The sequence below is a fragment of the Thermobia domestica genome, chromosome 9 (genome assembly GCF_964235325.1).
Source record: "Thermobia domestica chromosome 9, izTheDome1.hap1.1, whole genome shotgun sequence".
NCBI classification, from domain to species: Eukaryota; Metazoa; Arthropoda; class Insecta; order Zygentoma; family Lepismatidae; genus Thermobia; species Thermobia domestica.
Genome location: NC_137462.1, coordinates 99,657,242 through 99,680,474, shown reverse-complemented (window position 1 = coordinate 99,680,474; position 23,233 = coordinate 99,657,242). Strand labels below are relative to the sequence as shown.

General features: G+C 32.4%; 1 protein-coding gene across 1 annotated transcript in view; it reads right to left on the bottom strand.

The window, feature by feature from the left end:
• Positions 1-23,233, bottom strand: part of LOC145694883 (open rectifier potassium channel protein 1-like) — a 180,783-nt gene that overhangs the window by 13,709 nt on the left and 143,841 nt on the right. Inside the window, exons 5-6 of the mRNA XM_081771598.1 lie at positions 21,116-21,326; positions 10,512-10,771 (exon numbers count right to left, since the gene is read on the bottom strand). Coding sequence (XP_081627724.1) covers positions 10,512-10,771; positions 21,116-21,326 — 471 coding nt within the window. The remainder of the gene's footprint in view (positions 1-10,511; positions 10,772-21,115; positions 21,327-23,233) is intronic.

Here is a 23,233-nt window from a genome sequence, read left to right as displayed (position 1 = left end):
GATCTAATATATTTCAATTAAAAATTTTCCTGTACACCTTATATCTAGAGAACTGTGCTTATTCCGTAGAAAATGCGAAAACTTGATTTAGGCGTTGTTCAAAAATTTTGTGGCCCCTGAACCGAAAACTGATTATTAGCCAAGATCGCAATCTTTTGATTAATTTTTTGGATCATTCCTCAAATTCTTGTTTTTTAATCTTAAAATTTTTATAAAAATTGCAATATACAGGTATATATTTAAAATAAACTGCGTACAAGAATGCTAGAATATTAATATATCAATATTAAAATATCAACAAAACTAAGATGGGGAGGAAGAAAGGATAAAATTTCCTTTCCCATCGGCCCTGACGGAAATGCGAACATTTACGAATGTAATAAAAGTGAATGTCATAATAAACATTCTCTGAACCATTTTACATAGCGCTGCCATCTATTGACAACTACAAGAAACGTGAGGAACTCTGAAAGCAAAGCATCTTCTTGATCAAGTAAATACGTCATACTATTGACGTCTTACACTGTGACTCAACATCTAAACTCACTCAAGGATTTTACCTTTTGTCGTACGTTCTATGCGGCGCTAATTTAGTCTATTATATGGGTAGGTCGTGGTTCTAACTACATTAGAAATCTTTTCTATTACACTTTGCACATTACGTTTCCTTACATCGATCTATATATTGTTCGGGGAAACTGCGTGAAACCAAATAGCTGATGTAATTCAGAAATACACAGGGCTCCAGAACTATCCAGTTTGCATATCGTGGGGGGGGGGGGAGGAGGGATCGTTGTTGTTTGGAGTTAGGGATGAGCACAGGACATAATTTGAGGTTATCTCGTCTCGTAATTGTGCTGTAAAAGTGATGTCTGACTCGAAAAACGTATATTTCTCTGTTGGAAGAGCTGTGTCTCCGCTCGAATTTTGTCAGGAAAATTCTGTCTCGACTCATCTCGTGCGCATTCCTAGTTAGAGTTTAGGGTCACTTTGCAGCACCGACACCTACAGGATTCTTTAAGGTGGAATCTTAACAACCGCAATGCGTTGAAATATCTCTCCCACTGGGAATTATGCCCGAGACCCCGTGCACCGAAGGTGCGCGCGTTAGTCGATCTGGAAAAAGAGTTGGTTTCATTTGAGAAATAGTACCCAATGTCAAATTGACGTAAATGTTTAAGCTTTTAATAATACCTAGGTAATAATAATAATAATAATAATAATAATAATAATAATAATAATAATAATAATAATAATAATAATAATAATAAACACAGGGATATTTTATGAAATTGAATATACCTGATACTATGCAACCCGCTATTCATAATTATGTTTCAAATTGCATAACCTCTTGAATTATGTATATTGAAGTATACAGCATTCACTTCCAACTAGATGCTTGCTCGGTGACATCACAATTTGTTGCTCGTGTTCTGAGTGAACCACGCAGAGAGAACAAAGAGAAGACAGCCACTGCATATAGTAAAAAAGTATGAAAAAAGAGTTAAGTGCATTTGGTTTGTACATTCTGTAGCAGAATCTCTAATACATATTAATAGGATATGTTTAAAAAGTGAAAAAAAAGACATATAACAAAATAAATGTATATGCTATTCAAAAAAATGTTAAGAAGATAAACTCATGGTGATTGCAGGAAAAAGAACTTACAGAAGCAGAAGTGGAGAATATTGAACAAGAAATGATTTTCCATTCCTTTGGTAGTATTATTAGAAATTTAAATGGACAAGCAAAGAAAGGATTGGATAGGAATGACGTATGAAACCTGTAAAAAGAAGTAAACAGTATTTTTCGTATTATTATGCAGTTACAACGAAAGGCCCGAGTCAAGTATAATAAATATTGTACGGAACAGAAACGTGAACATTTCGAACAAAAGACAAAACATTCATGAAAGCATTGGAGATATGCGTATGGAGAAATTTTTTTTAAAAAACTGGAAGAGTGAAGATAAAAGGAAATAGGAAGTATTATCAAAAGTTGGAAAGAGGTGAACAATACCTCCTCTGTTCACCGAAAGAGGTGAACAAGAGGAGCCTCCAAAGCCTCCTTTAGGCGCTATTGACAGAAGAAAGTGAAGATGGGTATAATATTTTATCTATAACCACTATGAATTAGGATATTACTTGAGAAGAAACTGTTTTATAAAGGACTTTTGACAGAAGATATGTCAGAAAATAAAAATAGCATTGAGAAGGAAATATGGCAGTTGTTGGACGATAATTAAATATATTATGTTATTATTGCTACTCTGGTTGGTCCTTTGTTGTGAATTGGAATCTTCTAGATTTCTCCAATCTGTTTATTTTGTGGTAAGAATTGCTATCTTTAATGCAGTAGACATTTCCTCATTACTTCTTCTAATAAATATTGAATGATGATGGTGAGAGGTAATGTGTCTATCGTACACGTTTCTCAATTTCATATCCCCCTTTCAACATTTGTTCATAAGTTTGTTTATAAGTTCTTTTATTCCATCGCAACACTCATTTATTGCACTCACATCAAGATATCTCGGTTCACTCGGTCAAAAGTATTTTCTAAGTCAGTAGGCAATAAATATATTTTCTTTCCTATCTATATAAATCTTTCTTTTATACGATGTATAAATACTCTGATTGTAGCATATGAGGACTTCACGCCATATTGATATATCAAGGTTAGAGATGCCTACAACTCTGAAACTGTAACAATTTCTGTATGCTCAGCTGGTTAGATTCTCATTACACAACCTTAGTACTGAAAAGGGATTATGCGCCAAGTTATAGGTCCATATCTCAGTACTGCAAATAAAGATTATGTAAATGAAAAAAAAAAAAGAAGTCGAAAAGTCGCCATTGAAAGAGAAAGCATTCGAAGTTAAATTGTTTCTTTCATGTTTATAATTTCGTTGATCTGTACTTTTAGTGCTGCTACTGGACCATAATGTCCACTGGGATAACTTAATATTTTTTTTACATTTATCTTCTTCACAAAACTCTAGACACATCTTAATAATCTTATTTTATAATCGTTCAAAATATGTATACATCCAGACCGGAAGGTTAAGTGCATGGAATGGGTTCAATACACAAGTTGATAAAAAGAGCTCAAAGCATCTGCTACGTTCTTATAGAAACAGCTTTATAATTAATTGTTAAAAGCGAGAGAATTAATTAGTTGATTTGTATACAATAGGAGATAGAACGTGACAAGGTGACTCAATGATGCAAGCCAGAGGGAAAGTGAATGGCCTTATTTCAAGGGGAAACGTGAGATGTTTCTACCACATGCACTCGTGCACTTTGCATAACATCCACTTAACTACTATTCTTCACACTTGAATAACGATATCTTAGCAAATAAAGTTTTTTTTATAGAGGTTAGCAACACTGAAAAAAAATCAACCTTTGTGGTCAAGAAATTTTACATACACACACACACACACACACACACACACACACACACACACACACATATATATATATATATATATATATATATATATATATATATATATATATATATATGTAGTATCCCCTGTTCGATGCCAAATCGAGTGATGGACAAACGGATAAACATCGTATCTTCGTTTCTTCAAGGTTCTCCCGTTTTCTTCCACATTAATTCCACTAATTCCTTTAAAATCATTCACTTTCCTTGATCATCCGTGTCCTTTAGCCTAAAGGATATAACTGTGGGACGGTTAACTGAAGATTTCGTTTCATTTATTATTAACTTACATCAGTTGTTCCCAACTACTTCGGAGTTGTGAAGACCTTATTTTTAATGCAAGGTGCGGATCCATCCCTTTAAATTTCGGTATCTACGTAATAGTAGTAGCAGCACAAGCAGCTGAGAGGTCGAAACAATATTAACAACAAAATCTTTATATTATAAGCATATAACGTACAGTACATACGTACAGGCGGTCCATGACATTAGTTATATCTTTTATAAATTATGAAATGTAAATAATGCCACAAACCCTTTAAATTTGTTCAACGGACCCCTAGAGGCCTGAGGACTGCCATTTGGGAAAGAATATTTTACATCCTAATTATCTCTTTATTTCTTTTTCTTTCAGAGAAAAAAATTAAGCATTTTCGGATAATCGTAGCAAATTGAATTTCAGTCTTGTTTATCATTCCTCCATTATAAAAAAGAAAAAGAAAGAAAGAAAGAAAGAGAGATAGAGAGAGAGAGAGAGAAAGAAGAGCTTTTGCCTTTGAAGGTATAAGCAAATATGGTATTATATTTTTATCTATTGCACTCCATTTAATGAAAAATATTAGACCGAAAATGTAGTTCCTTAGAATCAATCGCGTAAATAAGTTTTTTTTTTTTTTCAAAATCAAGACTTGGCTTAATTGATTTTGTCCATCTGAGAAATGTAAGAGAAACCTCATTTTATGACAACCGTTAGGACCTAAAATGATAGATTTAGTTCATTTAATATAGATTACCAGACTGGTTTTCTATACAGTCATCCCTGATTTAACGAATTTAAATGAAGTGAAATTCCTAGCTATTTTGCTTTCTCATATCCAAAGCTGATAGATTAACTCCATTTCATGAAACTCGTCAGGGCAGAAAACTGTATTAAATGCTCCGTAGCTAAATGAAAATGGTTTAAGTCAACACTCAAAACAAACAGAAAAAAAAAATAAATAAATCAAGTGAATGTTACGATTTTATAGCCAGAATTGTTCCTGTGCTATCAGTGGATCTGTATATTACGTAGAAAGCACTTTTGTGAAAATGTGATCTGCCTTTTTGTTTATGCCTAATGTTTCTTTATAGCTGTTAGCAGAAGTTTATATAACTAAAACTTAAAATATGCGACTTCCATAATACAATTATCATAAATTTCGTATATCCATATTAATACATGTTTTCAAGAAATGCTCTTAAAATTTACAGTGAAAATCTTGTATAATTTGAACAGTTTGGATATTTTACAGTAAAAATTCAGAAATCTCTTAAGAGTGTATTTCTGGCCATAGGAAGTATTCTAAAAACTTACGGTGAAATATTAGGCAATTGTAAAACATCAGATTTTCACAATTTTTATTTTATATATATATATATATATATATATATATATATATATATATATATATATATATATATATATTATCTCGAACCCTAAAATAATCCTAAGATAAGGCACTTCTGAGACCTGAAAGTCAAAACGTAATCTCTTTCCTGCAAATAACAGATTGCATGAAAACAATAGACACCCTTCGAAATAAATTATCTTAAATAGATTTCAGAAAAGTCCAGAATAGCTTTATTTATTTATTTATTTATTGGATTTGTATTTCTGCAGGTTAGAGATTAATATTGTCATAGTTGTAAATTATTTCAAATCTCACACATTGTGTAGTTTATATAGAACATTATTAGAACACAATACTGACAGTTAGTTAACTAGTAGCTAAACCTATGATATGCAGATCACAGATAATTCTGGTGGGCCATATGTTTTGTTATTTGTTAATGTGTAGTAGTAGGGATTTCTACTAATTTAATTGCTTCACAATACTATGTCAATATCGAAAAAGCTGTATCTTCTTTAGGAATCAAACTCACGCACAACATTCTAACTGAGTTAAACATCTGCAATCTAATTTGTAACCCATTTGGGACCAGCGTCCTATTTTTAGGACACTTGATATTTTATTTTTTATAACAAAGAAGAATAAGGGTTTCGTGTTCTGCTAATTACAGGGAGCAATTGGAGACCTGTCATAATGCACTGTAATTTTTTGATACATTTTTTCCTTTCCCTCTGTAAAAGAAGGACGCTTAAATTTATCTGTGTAAGTTACTTTATTTAGGTATGTTTCGGGCAACGTTATTTTTTGTTTTTAATACAAACAATGCATTTAATTTATATATATTATGCAGCAATAGGTACGCGGCAATCAGACTATAAAAAAGTTATTTTAGTTTTGTTATTACTTTCGGTGCTATAGATGTTGAAACATTAGTGTCATATAAATAGGACGCTGGTCCAAAGCAATATACTACTAAGTAATAAAAGCGAATGTATAGATAGACTGACGCCCTTGATTTTTCGCGTTCTTACGCTTATCATTCATTGTTCAATGCTTAACAACTACAATTTTTTACTTTTCTCAATTGAATGCAATTTACATCTAAGCTTTAGTGTGACTACAGTAGAGAAATAAGTGGTAGAAAAAGAAAAGTGCTGAATAATAATGTTCAAATTTGAAAAAAGAAATACGCATCATACACAAAGCTTCCCCAAGTTGGTGTACAAACTGACAGAAACTTTAGCTAACTGAAAGTGAAATGTTGTAAACAAATCACCTACAGAGATATTCTTTTGTATATTTTCAACAGTGACACAGTGCAATATAGCTATAGTGAAGGAAACAGTTCGTTATGATGTACATATAAAGAACAATCATTATTTTCTGTTGTACAATTATAAAACTCGTTATAAAAATTTGATCTCTGCTATGAAAGTATATGAAAATAAAGGATAGTGCTAGCAACAATGTACATCATGATAGAGAAGATTTTTCTTAAGATTCCAGAGTGGTATTGAACACTAGCGTCTCTGGCATGTAAAATTTGGGGGGGGGGCATCGAAGAAAGTGATTAAAATGGTGCTACCTAGCCCAACCTATTTATTATTTTCGATTCCATTTGTTACCTTTCTACTTCAAAATATTAGGGGGACGCGACCCCCTCGTCCCCCCGGCCAGAGACGCCTATGGTATTGAATATGCTAGATATTGTAGATGGTTCGAATAGTCATCTGCTATATTTTGAGAATTTTTTCGCAAGTAGAGATCTGCTAATACATCTTCGTGAATTGGGATTCAGAGCAACCGGTACTCTGCAAAGCAAACGTGTGTCTCAGTATCCATTAACTGATTCAAGGGTTGAGTAAATACATATGAACGGAGTTCATATGAATACAGGTTTGACTGGGATGGTAAGTTCTCATTGCCAAATAGAATGACAATTGACGTGTTGTAATTGCCACAAATTCTGACAGCATACATCGTGTTTCGTGAACGATGAGGTGGAGCCGACTACATCATGAACATATTAGACTTGAACAGCCTCATGTTATCCTACAATAGCCATATGGGAAGTGTCGACTGCTTTGACTTACTAGTTCAAAAAATTAGAAGTGATGTAAGTTGCCAGAAGTGGTATTGGGTGATATTTTCACGAATTATTAACATGATGATCGTAAACTCATAATTATGTTTACGAAACCAACTCAGTTCAATATGGAACTTCTGACATTTACACGCAACATATCTGTATACCTATCATATATATCAAACTGGGTGGTCACCTCTTCAAATGTATTCAATGATGTACGCCTCGCTGGAAGCGGTTACTTCATTATTGAAAGGAAGACGTAAAGATGCCATGACAATAGATGCACTTGAATACCATTATCGTAGTTTGAAAAGTGTAATGTCAGATTGTGTTTCAAAGCGTTTCGTGAAATACCAAGAAGGCAAAGAAAAATAAACTTTTAATCAAAGCCAAACACGTGTAACAAACTAGCACAGGTAGATCGAAATTACAAAATAGCAATTATCTGAACTTCAAACGTAACTCTTTAGTGTTCTAAATACTGGTATTTGTACGTTATGTTTAGTTATGTGTCATATATCTTATTTTGTATAATTTTCGTAAATAAACATCAATGCAAAACACACATGCATATATATATATATATATATATATATATATATATATATATATATATATATATATATATATATATATATATATATATATATATATATATATATATATATATATATATTAATCAGGAAGACTTCGTGCTTCGATAGACCGGCCGTGATCACTCATTGCCTCGAGGCACTTAGCGGTAAAAATTTGAATTGCTTTATTCAAGCAATAGAATGCAATGTTAGGAATATGGCCTTTTTAGTATATCAGAAAGGACCAGCGTCCTATTTATAGGACAGGGCGTAAGTCACATCTGATGCGCAGGAAAAATCAAAATGTTATATTTTCGTGATACTTAGGCAATAATAAACTAAATTGAATTCTTAATGTGAAAGAAATCAGAAAAATAATAATTTGGTCCCAAATGGGTTTTAATCTGTCATTTTCTCAGAAAGTTGATACTTTTTTTTTTTTTTTTTACAACTTCCATGCATATTTATATGCAGTCAAATTGTATTAAAGTCCGTTTATCTCTATTATAGAAATGTTCTATTACCAACTGTTAGTAACTGGAGGAAATTATTAATATTAAAGAATGAGAATCAGTCAATTTCTTTCTCTTCTTTCTTTCTTTGCAAGTAACCCTCTCATAACCCAAATTAGTTATTAATTCGTTCATTTAATAGACAGAAGTACAGTAGACTCTCGACTATCCGACTTGCCACTATTCGACCTAGTTAAAAATATCTTACATCTTCTTAAAAACGCGATTTTGCCAAATAGAAGCAGTCATCTATCGAGTACTTTATCAAAATCTAAAAACTGTAAGTTTTGATTTTTATCTTAGGCTGCTTTCTCATATTCGTGTGATAATTTATAAATGAACAGTTGAATGCATTTTTCTTTTAAGTAATTAGTCATACGTTTTGCATTACTCTTTTGTTTATATTTTGTGTGTATTCATACTATACAGCATACAATATAATTTGTCTCCTGTAATTAAGTTAAACATTATAAAATTTTTCATAAAATGTATACAATACTCTTCTTCTTGAATTTCCTTTTTCTGTAACACATTTTTAAAACGTACGTTGCATTTCGTAACAAACATTTATAATAAACTGGCGTACTAAGAGGTCACAAGATACGAACAACAAAGGGTTTTGGAATAAAAATGTGTTTTTAATTATGTAAATGGGGCATAAAGTAAGTAATTATAGAACTCTGGCTTATCCAGATTTTAGTTATCCAGTCTGCAGTCTGCTACAATAGATCGCATAGTCGGAAGTCTATTTATTGTATGTATATGAATTCATTATGTACCAAGTTTTTAAACACAGTCGATACTCTTTTGTGTGCTTGTAAAACAGATTTTATTACGAATTAAGTTAACGATTGCTTTCTTTTGACAGATTCGTTCCGTAATATGGCTGAAGCATGTGAAATGAATTATTTACACTGCTGTAATCAACAGACTATTTACATTCAAATGTAGCAGTATTGAACGATGGTTTTCATAAATATTACATATTGTACAAAACGAATGGAAATCGACCAAAGCATGTAAAGTGCTTAAGCCAGTATAGTATGTGGTAAATATGTTATCGGTTATATTCGCTCCTTGTTTATTCATTTGTTCTTGTATGTTTCTATTTGTGAATACATAGTAATTTGATTTTTTTCCTAACGGCACTTTTACACTTAAAACAAATCAACATGTGTCTGAAATACACAATAAGAAAGTCAGATGAAGGCTTGCAAAAAAGAAAGTACATAAACCACACATGTCCATACATGTATTGTAGATTAAACGAGGAAAGCTTAGTATTGATCAAGTCTTATAATAAAACGCTGGAAACTAACGAAGTTTGCAATGATCAATAGTTATTCTGATCGCATTGAATACTATATTTAAAAAATATTATTCGTTTCTTGAAACTATAACTAGTGTTCTGTTTTGCTTCAGGGATTACATTCTACTTGAAGAAATACCATTGGATCGACTGAATGGCTAGCACGCATGTTTTCTGACTCGTATCCTGGATTTCTTTTCTTTTTTATATACCTTAGGTAGGGGAAGCATGAGAAGTCTATCTTTTTCTAAGTATCTTCGTAACTAATCATTCTAATTGAATTACCATATTTCCAGATTTCTTAAACAGTAGACCAATTTTGTTTTACCGGAAAATACATGTAAATTGAAATATATATATATATATATTTACTTTCAGATTAAAAATAAAATCAACTCTCAGGCTCTACAAGAATGTCATTTCATTTCTTTTTATAAGAACTGAACTATCTTGAAATATTTAATTGTTCAATTTAATGTAGAGGCAGAGTAGCAAATGGAGAATCATAAGTTTGAATTCAGTATTAAATATATATATATATATATATATATATATATATATATATATATATATATATATATATATATATATATATATATATATATATATATATATATATATTGAATTGAAAGATGTTGTTTTATATATCACAATAACATATTTGAGTTCGATATTCAATGATCGGCAATTATTATCCATAGCTTATCATTTCTCAAGCAATGTAGTGTGTGATGTATTGTAATTTTAGTGGCTTCCCTGAAAGACACAGTTTTCATTTTCGTGCTATTTGCTAATACTTTATTGACGTATGTAACCATATAAATGAGGAAATTCTTTCTTTCGTTTTAATAATATAGATCTGTTGGAAGATAATTTCCAAAACTCTGAACTCTCTTTTTGCAACTAGATGTCTTCTTTGTCTTTACCTTTATACACTTAAAAAGAAGAGAAGCTGTAACTTACCTTTACTTTATTTAAGTATAGTTCGTTGATAACGCGTCTCATATATCCTATATCCTTCACGAACTCATGAAGCAGTTTGGTCTGAGTCATTTTGAGACCATACGCCATTTTCTTCTCCAGTTGAATCAAGTGCTTGGATCGCATGGCGCGAGTAATGAAACCCAAAATCATAACCAGATACCCTAGTCCAAAAACAATCCATGCGACAATGAATATCTTGTAGAACCATGACCATATTCCGTATTGGGCTGACTTCTGACCTAAAAACAATATAGAAAGGTTATTTAGGAAAATTTCTCTCTTTCTCTTTCGCTCACTTACTTTCTCTCTCTCTCTCTCTCTCTCTCTCTCTCACACACACACACACACACACACACACACACACACATATATATATATATATATATATATATATATATATATATATATATATATATATATATATATATATATAATCAGAATTGAACCCTACTGGTTGGGTGTCTGTGTTCTCATGTGTTGAACAAAACTCAAAGAAATATGATGAAATGTATTAGAAAATGTTATAATGGTGGTGAATATGTAGTCATGTTAATTGCTGAGTTCTAGCGGAGTACAGGGGCTCACGAGTAAGGTTGAGCTATATCCAGATTTGATTGTCAAGAATTAATATGGATAAAATATCAAAACCTGATCGATATGTTGATTTAACGAAATATTAAAAAAAATTATCAAAACATCGACATCGAAAATATAGATACATTAAACAGAACGATATTTCGATATCAATATTTCAATATTTCGATAATTTTTAAAAATTTTGATAAATTGACATATCGATCAGGTTTTGATATTTTATCGGTATCAATTTTTGACGAGACCTTGTATTTCGCTAGAACTCAGCAACAGTAACATTATCATATATCCATCACTATTATAACACATTTTCTAATACGTTTCATCGTATTTCTTTGAATTTTGTTTATCATATGAAAATACAAACACCCGTTGCAATGGTTACTGTATACTGAAAACGGTCCAAGCTGGGTTTTCAAAGCCAGCTCAAATTTCAACATTTGTTCAGAGGGTTGAGATAAGATAATCATAATACCTATTTCCCATTAATTCTTCTCTCAATCCAGCATCTATATATAAAAAAAAAAAAAAAATGCACCCAATATTTGGAAATATCAACTGATCGATATATCCCACTGCTTTACTAAGAAGTAGAACGCAAAGTAGTCCATGTGAATTTGTGTTAGTCAACAACTGTGCCTTTAGATTTTCTTCCGTTTCCTCTTATATTCTTACATTTCTTTCATAGGTATTCAACTGCACGAGACTACAGGGCATAATTATGAGATGTTAAAGATTTCATTATTTATTATATTAGGTTAAAAATTGGTTTCAAAGTTAGAGTCTGCTTGATGTCTGATTATACAAGTAAAGTACACTCATGTCCAAAATTTTTGTCGCATGTCTATAAATATGCTATTGTAGGAATATAATTTGATAACGAATTCACCCGGTGTTTCTTATAATGTTAGTATGTGTATAATCGGCAAAGACATGTATGCGGTAAATTACATGTCAAAACAGCTGTAAATAAGAACAATAAAATGAAAATAAAACCTTCTTATCCATTTAGCAACATTTTGTTTTATTCATTCTAATTTTCGTATTTATAATTCCTTTTCTATGAAATTTACCACAAATATACATTTTCCGATTATACACATCGTATCAGTATTAAAAGTACCCTGCAAAATCATTATCAAATTATATTCTTACAAGAAGACAGTTATAGATATGCGACAATCTTTTGGACATGAGTGTACATATGTTTTGTCTCTCTAAAATGTCATTTTAAATTCTGACCACTGTTATAAAATACAGAGGTATACAACAAGTGCAAGTATTAATCTTCATTAAGCTTATCATGGATTACTTTCATTTTCTGTCACAAAACGCAGACAGACATAAAAGATGAGTCTAATAGATTTAGAATTGATTAGTTTGTAAAATTCAGATAATAGTCTGCAAATCACATATAATATTGATTAACTTATCAGAACCCACGAATGTTGATTATCAATACATATTAATTATCAACGCATTTAATACGTAAATATTACTAGCTTTTTTAAACAAAGAAATCCTTCACAAATTATCCTTATACTTTCTTGGAAATTGAGATCTTAGAAAAATATCATATTGATAGCACTGAACTAAAGAACCTCGCTCTTCCAACAAATTCAGAAGAAATTGCCTGTTCATTTTGTTGTTACAGTAAAATTAGGTTATATATATTTTGATAGAAATAAACCAATAAGGTATAATGATTCTACAATATTTAAAATATTCATGTAGAAGCTATTTCTGATATGTCAAAAAGCCATTGCAATAATACAACAGAATTTTATACAAATATTTTGAAAATTGCTTTAGAAAGATGTCAAATGAATTATAAATTTTACAAAAATATTTTTTGTAATATTGGTTATTTACTTCTCTCAGTGACATCTTTTCGTCTCCTCTGGGGGAGTTTGCGTGAACTATAGATCTCCGAAATTCTGGGGAGAAGTATGCAACAACTAGTATGTGAAAATTTACGAAATTGTTAAAATTTTCTCCGTTTTTGGAGAAAGCGCAGGTTTCCGCCGAGGATAGGCTTCGTTATACGATATATTAGATTTACTGAATTAGCTTTGACAATTATTACTTCTAGAAACAAAAATGCTCTAAGGTTCACGAGAAAAAAAAGGTCTTTCCAAAATTTAGAAAAAGAGGAAAGCAAAGGAACATTGTCATTCGTTTCTACCACATTTAATTTATAGAAATTTTCATGCTCGGCAGTATATACCATTTGCTATTACAAGTCACTCCCCCCTTTTTTTGTTTTAGCGCGATACAGGAAAGAAAACTTGCATTCCCCACTGGTCTACTATCTAGCGGATCCAGTTAGTTAGTTGAAGTTTAGCGTTCCCTTTTAGCTATATGAGGCGTGAACCTACAGTTAGATGTTGAATCCGAACCCACAGTAATATATTTAAAACTTCAAGGATTTCTTGTCAGGAATTCAGCCAAGGAGCATTTGAACACATTCCTGGTAAATTTTTGGTAAGAATTTCTGGACTCTTTGTTTACTTATTTTCTGGATTCCATCCTAAATTGTTGATCCACGTCTCATATATCCCCAGTGTTAAAAACGGGTGCAAGACATCAAGAAACAAACAAAGGAAATTTGTTTACGATTTCGATTCCGCCAGACAGATTTAAATCACATTGTCATCTTTAAGTCACGTGAGCGCAATTTTAAAGCAATAAACTTCATTCTTCCTTGTCTTAATATCTGAAGACATTCTGCGAAGCGCAAGATAAAAAACATAAGTCTGATTTCTTGCGTACTATGAAATAGCTGGATCATGGTACAACTTTGACCTCTTGTTCTGACTTCATTTGGCGTTAGCAATCACGGACACTTGCTGCCATATTGAGTAATTTTCTTTAGGACACATACATTTCTATTGGCCTTCTGCAGTCTCATTTGACTATCAAGTGTTTACGGAGGAATCAAGAACTCTTAGTTGATAAAGACTGTTTCGCCTCTTCTTTTGCAACCTGTTACATTAAGTGGCAATCGGAGATATTTAGTACTGTGATACATGACAATTTCCCAACCAACAAGACATCGAACAGACAACAAGAGGCGAAAAGGGCAATAACCCAGTGAAAGTGTTGAAGAAACACAATATTGAGACAACTGTCTTGTGCAAGATCATCAACAGAAGGTTAAATGCATTTTCTGCCAATAAAATCTTCGACATGTCCACATTTCGCTTCTTTAGTGCTTATTATATTTTGTAACCCTTCACACTCACACATTTTGTCTCTCTCACACACATTGTGTATGCTCAAAAAGAGAAACAAGTAAACACATGGTCAAAATTGTCTCCTGGCCATATTTAGGAAGCAAAGGAACATTGTAATCAAGTGGTAAGCATTACGCCAGAGTTGGAGCTTCTTAACGTTTCGGTACCCATAAACAATAAAATAAAGAATGAACATACAGTGTTATGTTGAAATGGACATTCAAATGAAAGGCATCGTCCCAGTGTTTCTTCAATGTAGATGTAACACATGAATTTAGTTAGAGGAATTTAGTTAGCCGAATTTAGTAAGGGAGTCAGTGATAGACATCGCGGTGCCAATGATGATTTCAGGCGGTGGCCCGGGGCATCTTTTCGATCAGGCCCAACATGGGTTACTATTTTCTCAGTACTATTTTCATCCCCGTTTCTTCAAAGTTCTCCCCGGGGGCAAGGTTCTAAACTCATCATTGGCTGACACAATGGGACTCTGGTTCGTACCCAGACTATGTGAGTTTATGATGGGCTATATCATGTCTTTAGTTTTTTTTCAGAGTTATTTCGTTTTCTTTCACTAATTGCTCCATCACAATTCATTTCATTTTCATTTTCCTAGGGGGCACGGTGGCTCAGTGGTAGAGAGCTTCCGGTGCGTGGGGTCCCCGGTTCGATCTCCGATCAAGTACGCTTTTGGTGGACAACATCGTGTACATAGGTTTATTCGGGGTACTCCAGTTTCTTCCCACGTTATCATTCCACTGACCCTTCCATCATTACTCACTTGCCTTAATTATTCGTCTCCCCTGGCCTAAATGGCGTAACATGGGACGTTAAATTGAGATTTCATTTCTTTTTCTTTCATTCTTCTGTTTTAATCTACAGTGTATGACCGTGGGACATTAAAGATTTTATTTTAGTTTAATTTTACGAATTTTGTTAACACTGAAGGCCAAAGATATTATTTGTCACATTTGCAGCAAACATTATATCGTTCCGAACTTTTCTAATAGATTTAAAATTTCAACGCGAAAAGATTACATTTGATTTCTGCCTTGATTTGCTAAAAATACTTTCCTCATGACATGCAAAGGAATGTTATTTCTAATTCTGGGTATCTAATCAATCAACAAAAATAATAACAGTCAATAGTAGTCGTCCGTATATAGTGTAAATATTAACTGTTATTGGTGACTCGCTCTGCAACAAACTTAACTTGGAACATGTTGTCATACAATTAAGGCTGTCAAAGCAACTTTTTGTTGAGTGTTGCAATGTGACAATTTCGCCAGCTAGGATCAACAACCTCGCTCTAGCATGATTGCTCAATTATTTCTGTAAAGAGGCTTCGTCAAAGATCACATTATAGAGAGTTTATTTTTGTTGTTCAAATTTCAACAATTTTTGACTGCAGATACAGTATATATATATATATATATATATATATATATATATATATATATATATATATATATATATATATATATATATATTGTAGCAATAAACGACGAAATGTATGTCGTGAGGAGGAAGAAGTTGGTTGCATCTATATTCGTGACACATAATATATAATTCTTAAATATGTACAAGATTCAGACACGTTGACAAACGTTATGAAAGATTCAACAGTTCACAAAGCTATGAAGAAGTATAATCATCATCATCATCATCATAGGTATTATGCCATTGTTGACAGTCACTTGCTGCAACTGAAAAGCTTATATGCTCAACGGTCTTCCGCCTACCGCTGTCTTCACGTACGATTTCTCTGTTTTGATATTGTCCATTAATTGCAGTCTCCTTTGCCCCTACCTCTCTTTCCTGCGACCATACTCTTTAAAACGTCCCTCATGATACAGTTCCTTCTTAGCTAACGTCCCAACCAGTTTTTCTTCCTCTTCTCAATAAGATCTAAAATTATTCTTTTCCCCCCGACCATTTCTAACACCCTCTCATTCGTTTTCCGCTTGCTCCATTCTTCTCCACCCTACATTTCGAAAGCTTTCAATCGTTTTTCATCATTTTTTGCGTAATGTTCATGTTTCTGACCCATATAGTACAATACTCCACCCGAAGCACTTTATGAGTCTTTTTTTCTTAACTCTTTGTTCGAGGTCCCACGAAATAGTATTTTCTTCCTCCTAAGGGCATCTTTCGTCATTCCTATTGTTGCTAATAATTCAGGTTCACATTTCATATTATTACTAATAATACTACACAGGTATCAAAAATTAGTCAGTTATTCTATTTTCTCCCCTCCTACTTCTTTATCTGACACCGACCCCTTCGTTCCAATCACTGTGATTTTTGTTTTTCTAACATTTACTTTCATTCCATAATCTTCACAGTCCTTCTTCAGGTTTATTAACATCTTATTGATTTTCTCTTCAGATTCTCCAACAAGCGCCATTATCATCTGCAAACCGTGATAATGTCAAATTTGAAGCATGAACAACGCTAATTTCTAGCTATCTCAGGTTTGACAATTAATGTAGTTCTACCTGTTTGCTAAGTTGATTCTTACTTCTTAAAAAAAATAGTGTCTAATTTAATGAAAAGAGTTTTTTGTTAGAAATGTAGAAAGTGAGTCAGATGATATCTACAAAATGGTATTAAATAAACTAATAACCGTTTCTAAATCTTTGTTTATAGACCAGAAATTATTTGAGTGTACAGGTTATGACGTCATAATCGGTGTACACCCAAATTTATGCACTATACGAACGGTCTTCGAAGCAATAATTAGCTCATGTAACAACATTATGCAGACACTATCTGGTTTACTCTCTAAATTTTTCCTGTTACTCACTAGAATTCAAAAGTCATGGTGAGCTTAACGAACGTTCCAAGTTCCAGAAAGACTTGCAAAAAATAATTGTGTTTATTCTTTATCGATTGCCAAGTATACGGTACCTATCTCACAAGTAGATAGGATGAATCGAGTGGTCACGTTTGGATGAATCGAGTGGTCACGTTTGGATGAATTGAGTGGTCAATACACCAGGGAAGTTTTAGGTACAAAGCTCAAAGGGTCTAGGAGATACAGCCACTAGAACGTCACATGGAGGTACATGTTATAGTCCATTTCAGTACGTAATCTTATGTCACTGATGACATTCCAGTCGCCAAAGTCTTCAATGCGGATTAAAGTTAATTCAAGAGGGAATTGCATTCGTACTGGATGTTGAGGGAGAAAGGATCGGTGAGGATCAAAACAATATTGGGATATGTGAGTACATCTCAATCCTACATGATAATGCCGGTTGTGTCCATGGAAGGAGTAATTCTGCGTCCCATAGATGTTCTGGTGGTTGAACCAAACGGTAGGTTCCCTGCTGTAAAGCCAGCCGATCCGGTTAATATAATCTTAATCTCATTTGCTGGTGAAACAGCGAACATGAACAAGTAGGATCTTAAGACTTTCTATTCGGACGTCATGTAGAAAAACAATCCAGGTGATAGGAAAAAAGTTATCCTGTTACTTGATTCATGGCCTGCAAACAAAGACAACAATCTTTCGTCACATTGTGTGCCAGAAGGCTTTGCATTGATCAAACGGCTGACACCTGGTGGATGTGGTGGTATGATTCAACTTCTGGATGTTCACTTCTTCTGTCCATCCAAAACCTTTGTTCGTTTCATCACTGATACAGCAATAACAGGAAGTAAAGTGAATATTTGACATCGTGACATATTCCTACAACTTCAGTCGTTCACAATTTACCTGTTTAGTGCTTCTAGTTTTCGCAACATAGTTCGATTCGCTTTCTATAAGGCTGGATACCTGAATGAGGAGCCTGAAAGTTGGATCGTTCCTTACGATAACTTCTTTGAGGAATTGTGAACCACAAATGTTTCAAATTAGACTTGATTGCATTAGTCAGATGTGCTTACTGTGAGTAAAGTATTTGTGCGAGGCATGCACTCTTTTCTGAACTGCATACTAATTGTAGAAATTGGTAACTTTTCTATGCAGTAACAAAATCACTTCGGATTTGCAAAATAAACAACTTTCTCTTACGAACATAATCTAATTTAGAGGAAATAATAGCTATAAGACTTCTCTCTTATGTTTTGAATTATGTATTACGCCTATAACATGTACAGTCATCTCCAAAATGATTGTCGCATGCCTATAAATATGTTGTTGTAGGAATATAATTTGATAACGATTTTGCCCGGTATTTCTTATAATGTTAGTATCTGTATAATCGGCAAAGACATGTATGTGGTAAATTTCATGTCAAAAGAACAGTATGTAAGAACAATATATATATTGTTCTTACATACTGTTCTTTTGTATTATTTTTCTATGAAATTTACCACAAATATACATTTCCCGATTACACACATAGTAACATTACTAGAAGTACCTGGAAAATCATTATTTAATTATATTCCCACAACAAGACAGTTATAGATATGTGGCAATCATTTTGGACGTGACTGTACCTCCATGTGACGTTCTAGAAACTGTATTTCCTAAGCCCTTTGAGCTCTGCACCTAAAACTTCCGTAACATATTGAGGACACTTAATACTACTCTATCACACATGTTTCGGGCAGCAACTTTATTCACCCAAACGTGACGTTTACTTGTCAGATGTCATTTGGCTATCAGTATAAACTAGGAAAACAAGAATTTCAGGAATGATTTTTAAAAAAATGGATCAAAAGATTGCGATCTTGTCCAAGAATTTCAGGAATTATAAAAAAAAAGAAAAAAAACAACAACAACATGAAAAGCTCGTGGTCTTGGCTACAAAATTTTTGAACAACCCCTAAATCGAGTTTTCGTTGTTGTTGTTGTTGTTGTTTTTTTTTTTTTTTTTTTCAGAATAAGCACATCATACTGAGTTAAGTGATAGTTTGGGTTTGACTACACTATATGTAGTTCTCCAGATATAAGGCAGACAAGAAAATTTTTGACTGAAATATTTTGGATCTTTTGATCCAAAAATGTGTTGCTTATATTATTTTTATGGATATGGTGTTTAAAGAGAGGACATCTACTTCTGAATTAAAGAGCTGCCATTCGTGAAAACAGTAGGGATTTTGAGATTATTGCAATGTAGAATTGGACGTGTAAGAGTATCCATATTGTAAATAATAAATGTGTTGTATATGTATATTTGCTTGTATTAACACGAGAATTATGTATGAATCATTATGGGTAGAGACGAGGTCCAGTAAATAGGGTTCTTTGAGTAGAAATAAAGTGCAGGCTGAGACTGAATGAATCGGCTCTGGTGTTTTTTCAGAAGAATGATTGCGAATAATTGCAATATCTTGATTAAAAGTATACAATGATACAATATCTATTAATAACAGTTACAACAAATTAACATTTGCAACTTAATTAACAGACCAGACAAACAGCTGAAAAATGAAGCCATATTAAGAATAGAGAGATTCTTTGTCAACTTAAAACAAAGGAGAAATTTCACTATACCATAAACTCATATCTTCCAGCAGTTCTACTTTATCATTTTGGGCCCAAAGATTAAAAACTATTTGTATAATCATTCTTTTAATGTTTACAGTAAAAGTAGTGTCTCAAATTTTAAATTCCTAATTAGTGTCCGAAGAAAGAAATTGAAGAGGAATGTTTCCCCTAAGACTTTGTCTAGGAATTCTAGAGTTCAAACCGTGAGAGTGTGAAAAATTAGAGCTAGTATATTCCTTTTAAATACATACGCTGTGGACATGCATTCGCATACCATATCACACTGTTTTCATTTTGGCTGCTCAGTACGATGTATAATCATGTCTCTTTACTTGATCTGAATAGATCTAATTCTTCCATCTTAAATATCAGTGATTCCATACTAATTTGTATGGAAGAAAATGTGATCTTTGCAGCGTGTTATCTATTATGTTTTATTTAAGTCTTTAATCAACAGAAAACCTCTCCTCTAACAAGACACTAGTTTATTTCCAAACTTTATGCCACTCATGGCTGCTTTCAGAAACATTTAATTAAAACTTTTAACCGTTGTTTTGCTAACAATTATATAAAGTTTTATGAAAATTGATTAAGCTAGGTAGATAATTCCATTATGATCAGTGCATACCAAACATTGATTCCTGATAGCAAGATAAGGCGAAAAGTATAGACCAATCTGGGTGCACAAATGCTTCCTTTCGAAGTTATAGGTTCCCTAAAACATGAAAAAAGTGAAGTTTAAAGGTACATAATTCCAGTATTATGACACCTACAGTAGTCGAGTCAAGATTTCACTTAGGAACTAACATGTGCGGTATCTAAAACTACATGTTTCAGAATCCTAAGGTACTCACGCAACAATTTTTATGGAGACAGTTTGGTACGGGCATATAATTTAAAGTACTCACCAACTACCTCTTTAAAAATTGTTGTGGAAGTATCTTAGGATTCTAAATATTGGAGCTATGGACCTTTAAACTTCATTTTTTCATGTTTTCGGCAGCCTATAACTCCGAAAGGAAGCACTTGTGCACACAGGTTGGTCTATACTTTTCGGCTTATCTTGGTGTCAGGAATCACCTCCCAAACGTTGTCGGTGTTCTTTTGAAACACATATATAATGAAGTAAAAATATATTTATATTACTTTATAAAATATATATGAAAGTAGTGAGAAAAAGAAAAACAAGAAATCATACAAGACATTAAAGACTCAGTTCTATAAGTGATTTATCCCATATTTTTATAATGTTATATATTTACTAAGTTATTTAACTGTTTATTTGATTGTATTGTAATTAAAAATTAAATTACCTGCAACATAGTCGCCGAAACCAATAGTGGTCAAAGTAATGAAAGAGAAGTAAACAGCCTCGTCGAAGGTCCAGCCTTCGAACACCACGAACAGTCCAGCTGGTAGGAAAATGAACACTAGAAATCCAGGGATAAGGTAAATCAGAATGTCTGCTATTAAAGCTGTTTTATTCTCGTAGTGTGTTTTGTACTTATGGTGAGCTCTTAATACCTTCAAATAAAATGAATTGAACGCAAAATAAATAAATAAATAAATAAATAAATAATAACAAAAAAGGAAAAGAACTAAAATAAAAATATTTAAAAATAAATATTTGTTGCTAATTTAGATATTATCTTATTAGTACCTTTTTTAGAACAAATATTGACAATCAATCTGAAATATTGAAAAAAGGTTTTCGTTGTGTGGAAAATATGTTGGAAGTAAGTAAAAAGGAGCAATGTCTTCGCTTCGCAGATAATCGGCTCTTAGTGCAGAAACTTATTCGAAAATTACCACGATATTAGAAAATTTAAGGAAAAACTATTAAGAATAACGGCTGAGAAATGAAAATGAAATCTTTAATGCATCACGATTATGCCCTGTAGGTTAAAGGAGTTGATGATTAATGGTCATGAAATAATTGGTGGAATGAGAATGTATCAGGAAACGGAAGAACTCCGAAAAAATCGTTCGACACAATGCTGTCACTCACAAACTCGCATGCCTTATTTCGTGAGCTCTATCACTGGGTCACCGTGTTTCCCAGAAGGCTGAAAATAAACAAAAGAAGAAAGGAATGGTAGAAGGAATAAAGTAATGAAAATCGACTAAAATAATTCAAAATATGGGTATGGGGAAGAATGGAAAAATGTAGTTAAATTGAAGGATAAGCAATATGGAAGTATTAGCAAAGGTTCGGACAAAAAACGAGCATAAGAATGTGACAGATGGTACAATAAAAGAAATAAATAAAAAGTGAAATAAAAACAGAAGATTGCAACTAATGAACAATACAAAGTAACCAATTTTTAAGGCAATATGAGAAGATTACATGGAGAAGTGCGTAGAAGACAGAAGCTTTTCTATTTAGTCAAGTGGCCTGCCAGCAATAATTACGATGTTACTTATAATGATGATGATGATGGTTATAATTACGCTATTATGATTGTGAAAAATGACGCAAATAAAACTAATTTTTTACTTCTGAATTTCCACAGAAATGAGGAAGTTTTTGTAGTGATAAAATTAGAAAATAATTCATAGCCTATTTACATATTTCACGATCTCTGCATAAAAATGTTCTGACGTTCAGTCCTTGCATTGGTAGTTTATTCGTCAAAATATTCAAAAGTATTACGGATAAACCATTTTGCGAATGGATATTTACAACTTCGTTTCATTTACATACGTGTTCCAGGTAAAGATATTTACTTTACATCAATTGACAATGTACATATGAAGGAATTTTGCAAGGGAATTCGCTAGAGACATCATTTAACGATATTATTCCAGTATTCATCTGGTAATGAAATCTCCATAAAATCTTACTCAGGTTCGAATTCGTTACTTTCTAATTGAGTTGCAAGAATGTTCACTGTCCATCTACGATCACATGTTTTCCTTTAAAAACAGGATTACATCGTTTTATTTTTGTTATTCAGCGGTAACTCACTGATGAACCAAGATCGAAAATAGCTAGTATCAGAAGAACATCTTTAAGAATTTTGTTCATATTTTATAAAACAGTATACCATGAATAACTGTCCAATATATTGTTATTTGTTTTTCTTGATCATAACCAGAAATAGTGTATATATATATATATATATATATATATATATATATATATATATATATATATATATATATATATATATATATATATATATATATATATATATATATATATATATATATATATTGTAAGGCCATAATTGCCTTGGACCAAATTGTATTAATAGTGAATGATCGAAATCCAATAACACTCTTAGAGTCTGAAAAAATTAAGACGTGAACCCGCACTCTTTTGACGGAATTATAACAAATACAATATTTAAAGTGTCTGCTACTACTTAAAAACTATTTTTTTCTTTTGCTGAATCTTTCATACTGGTTTTGTTCTATTCAATAACTCA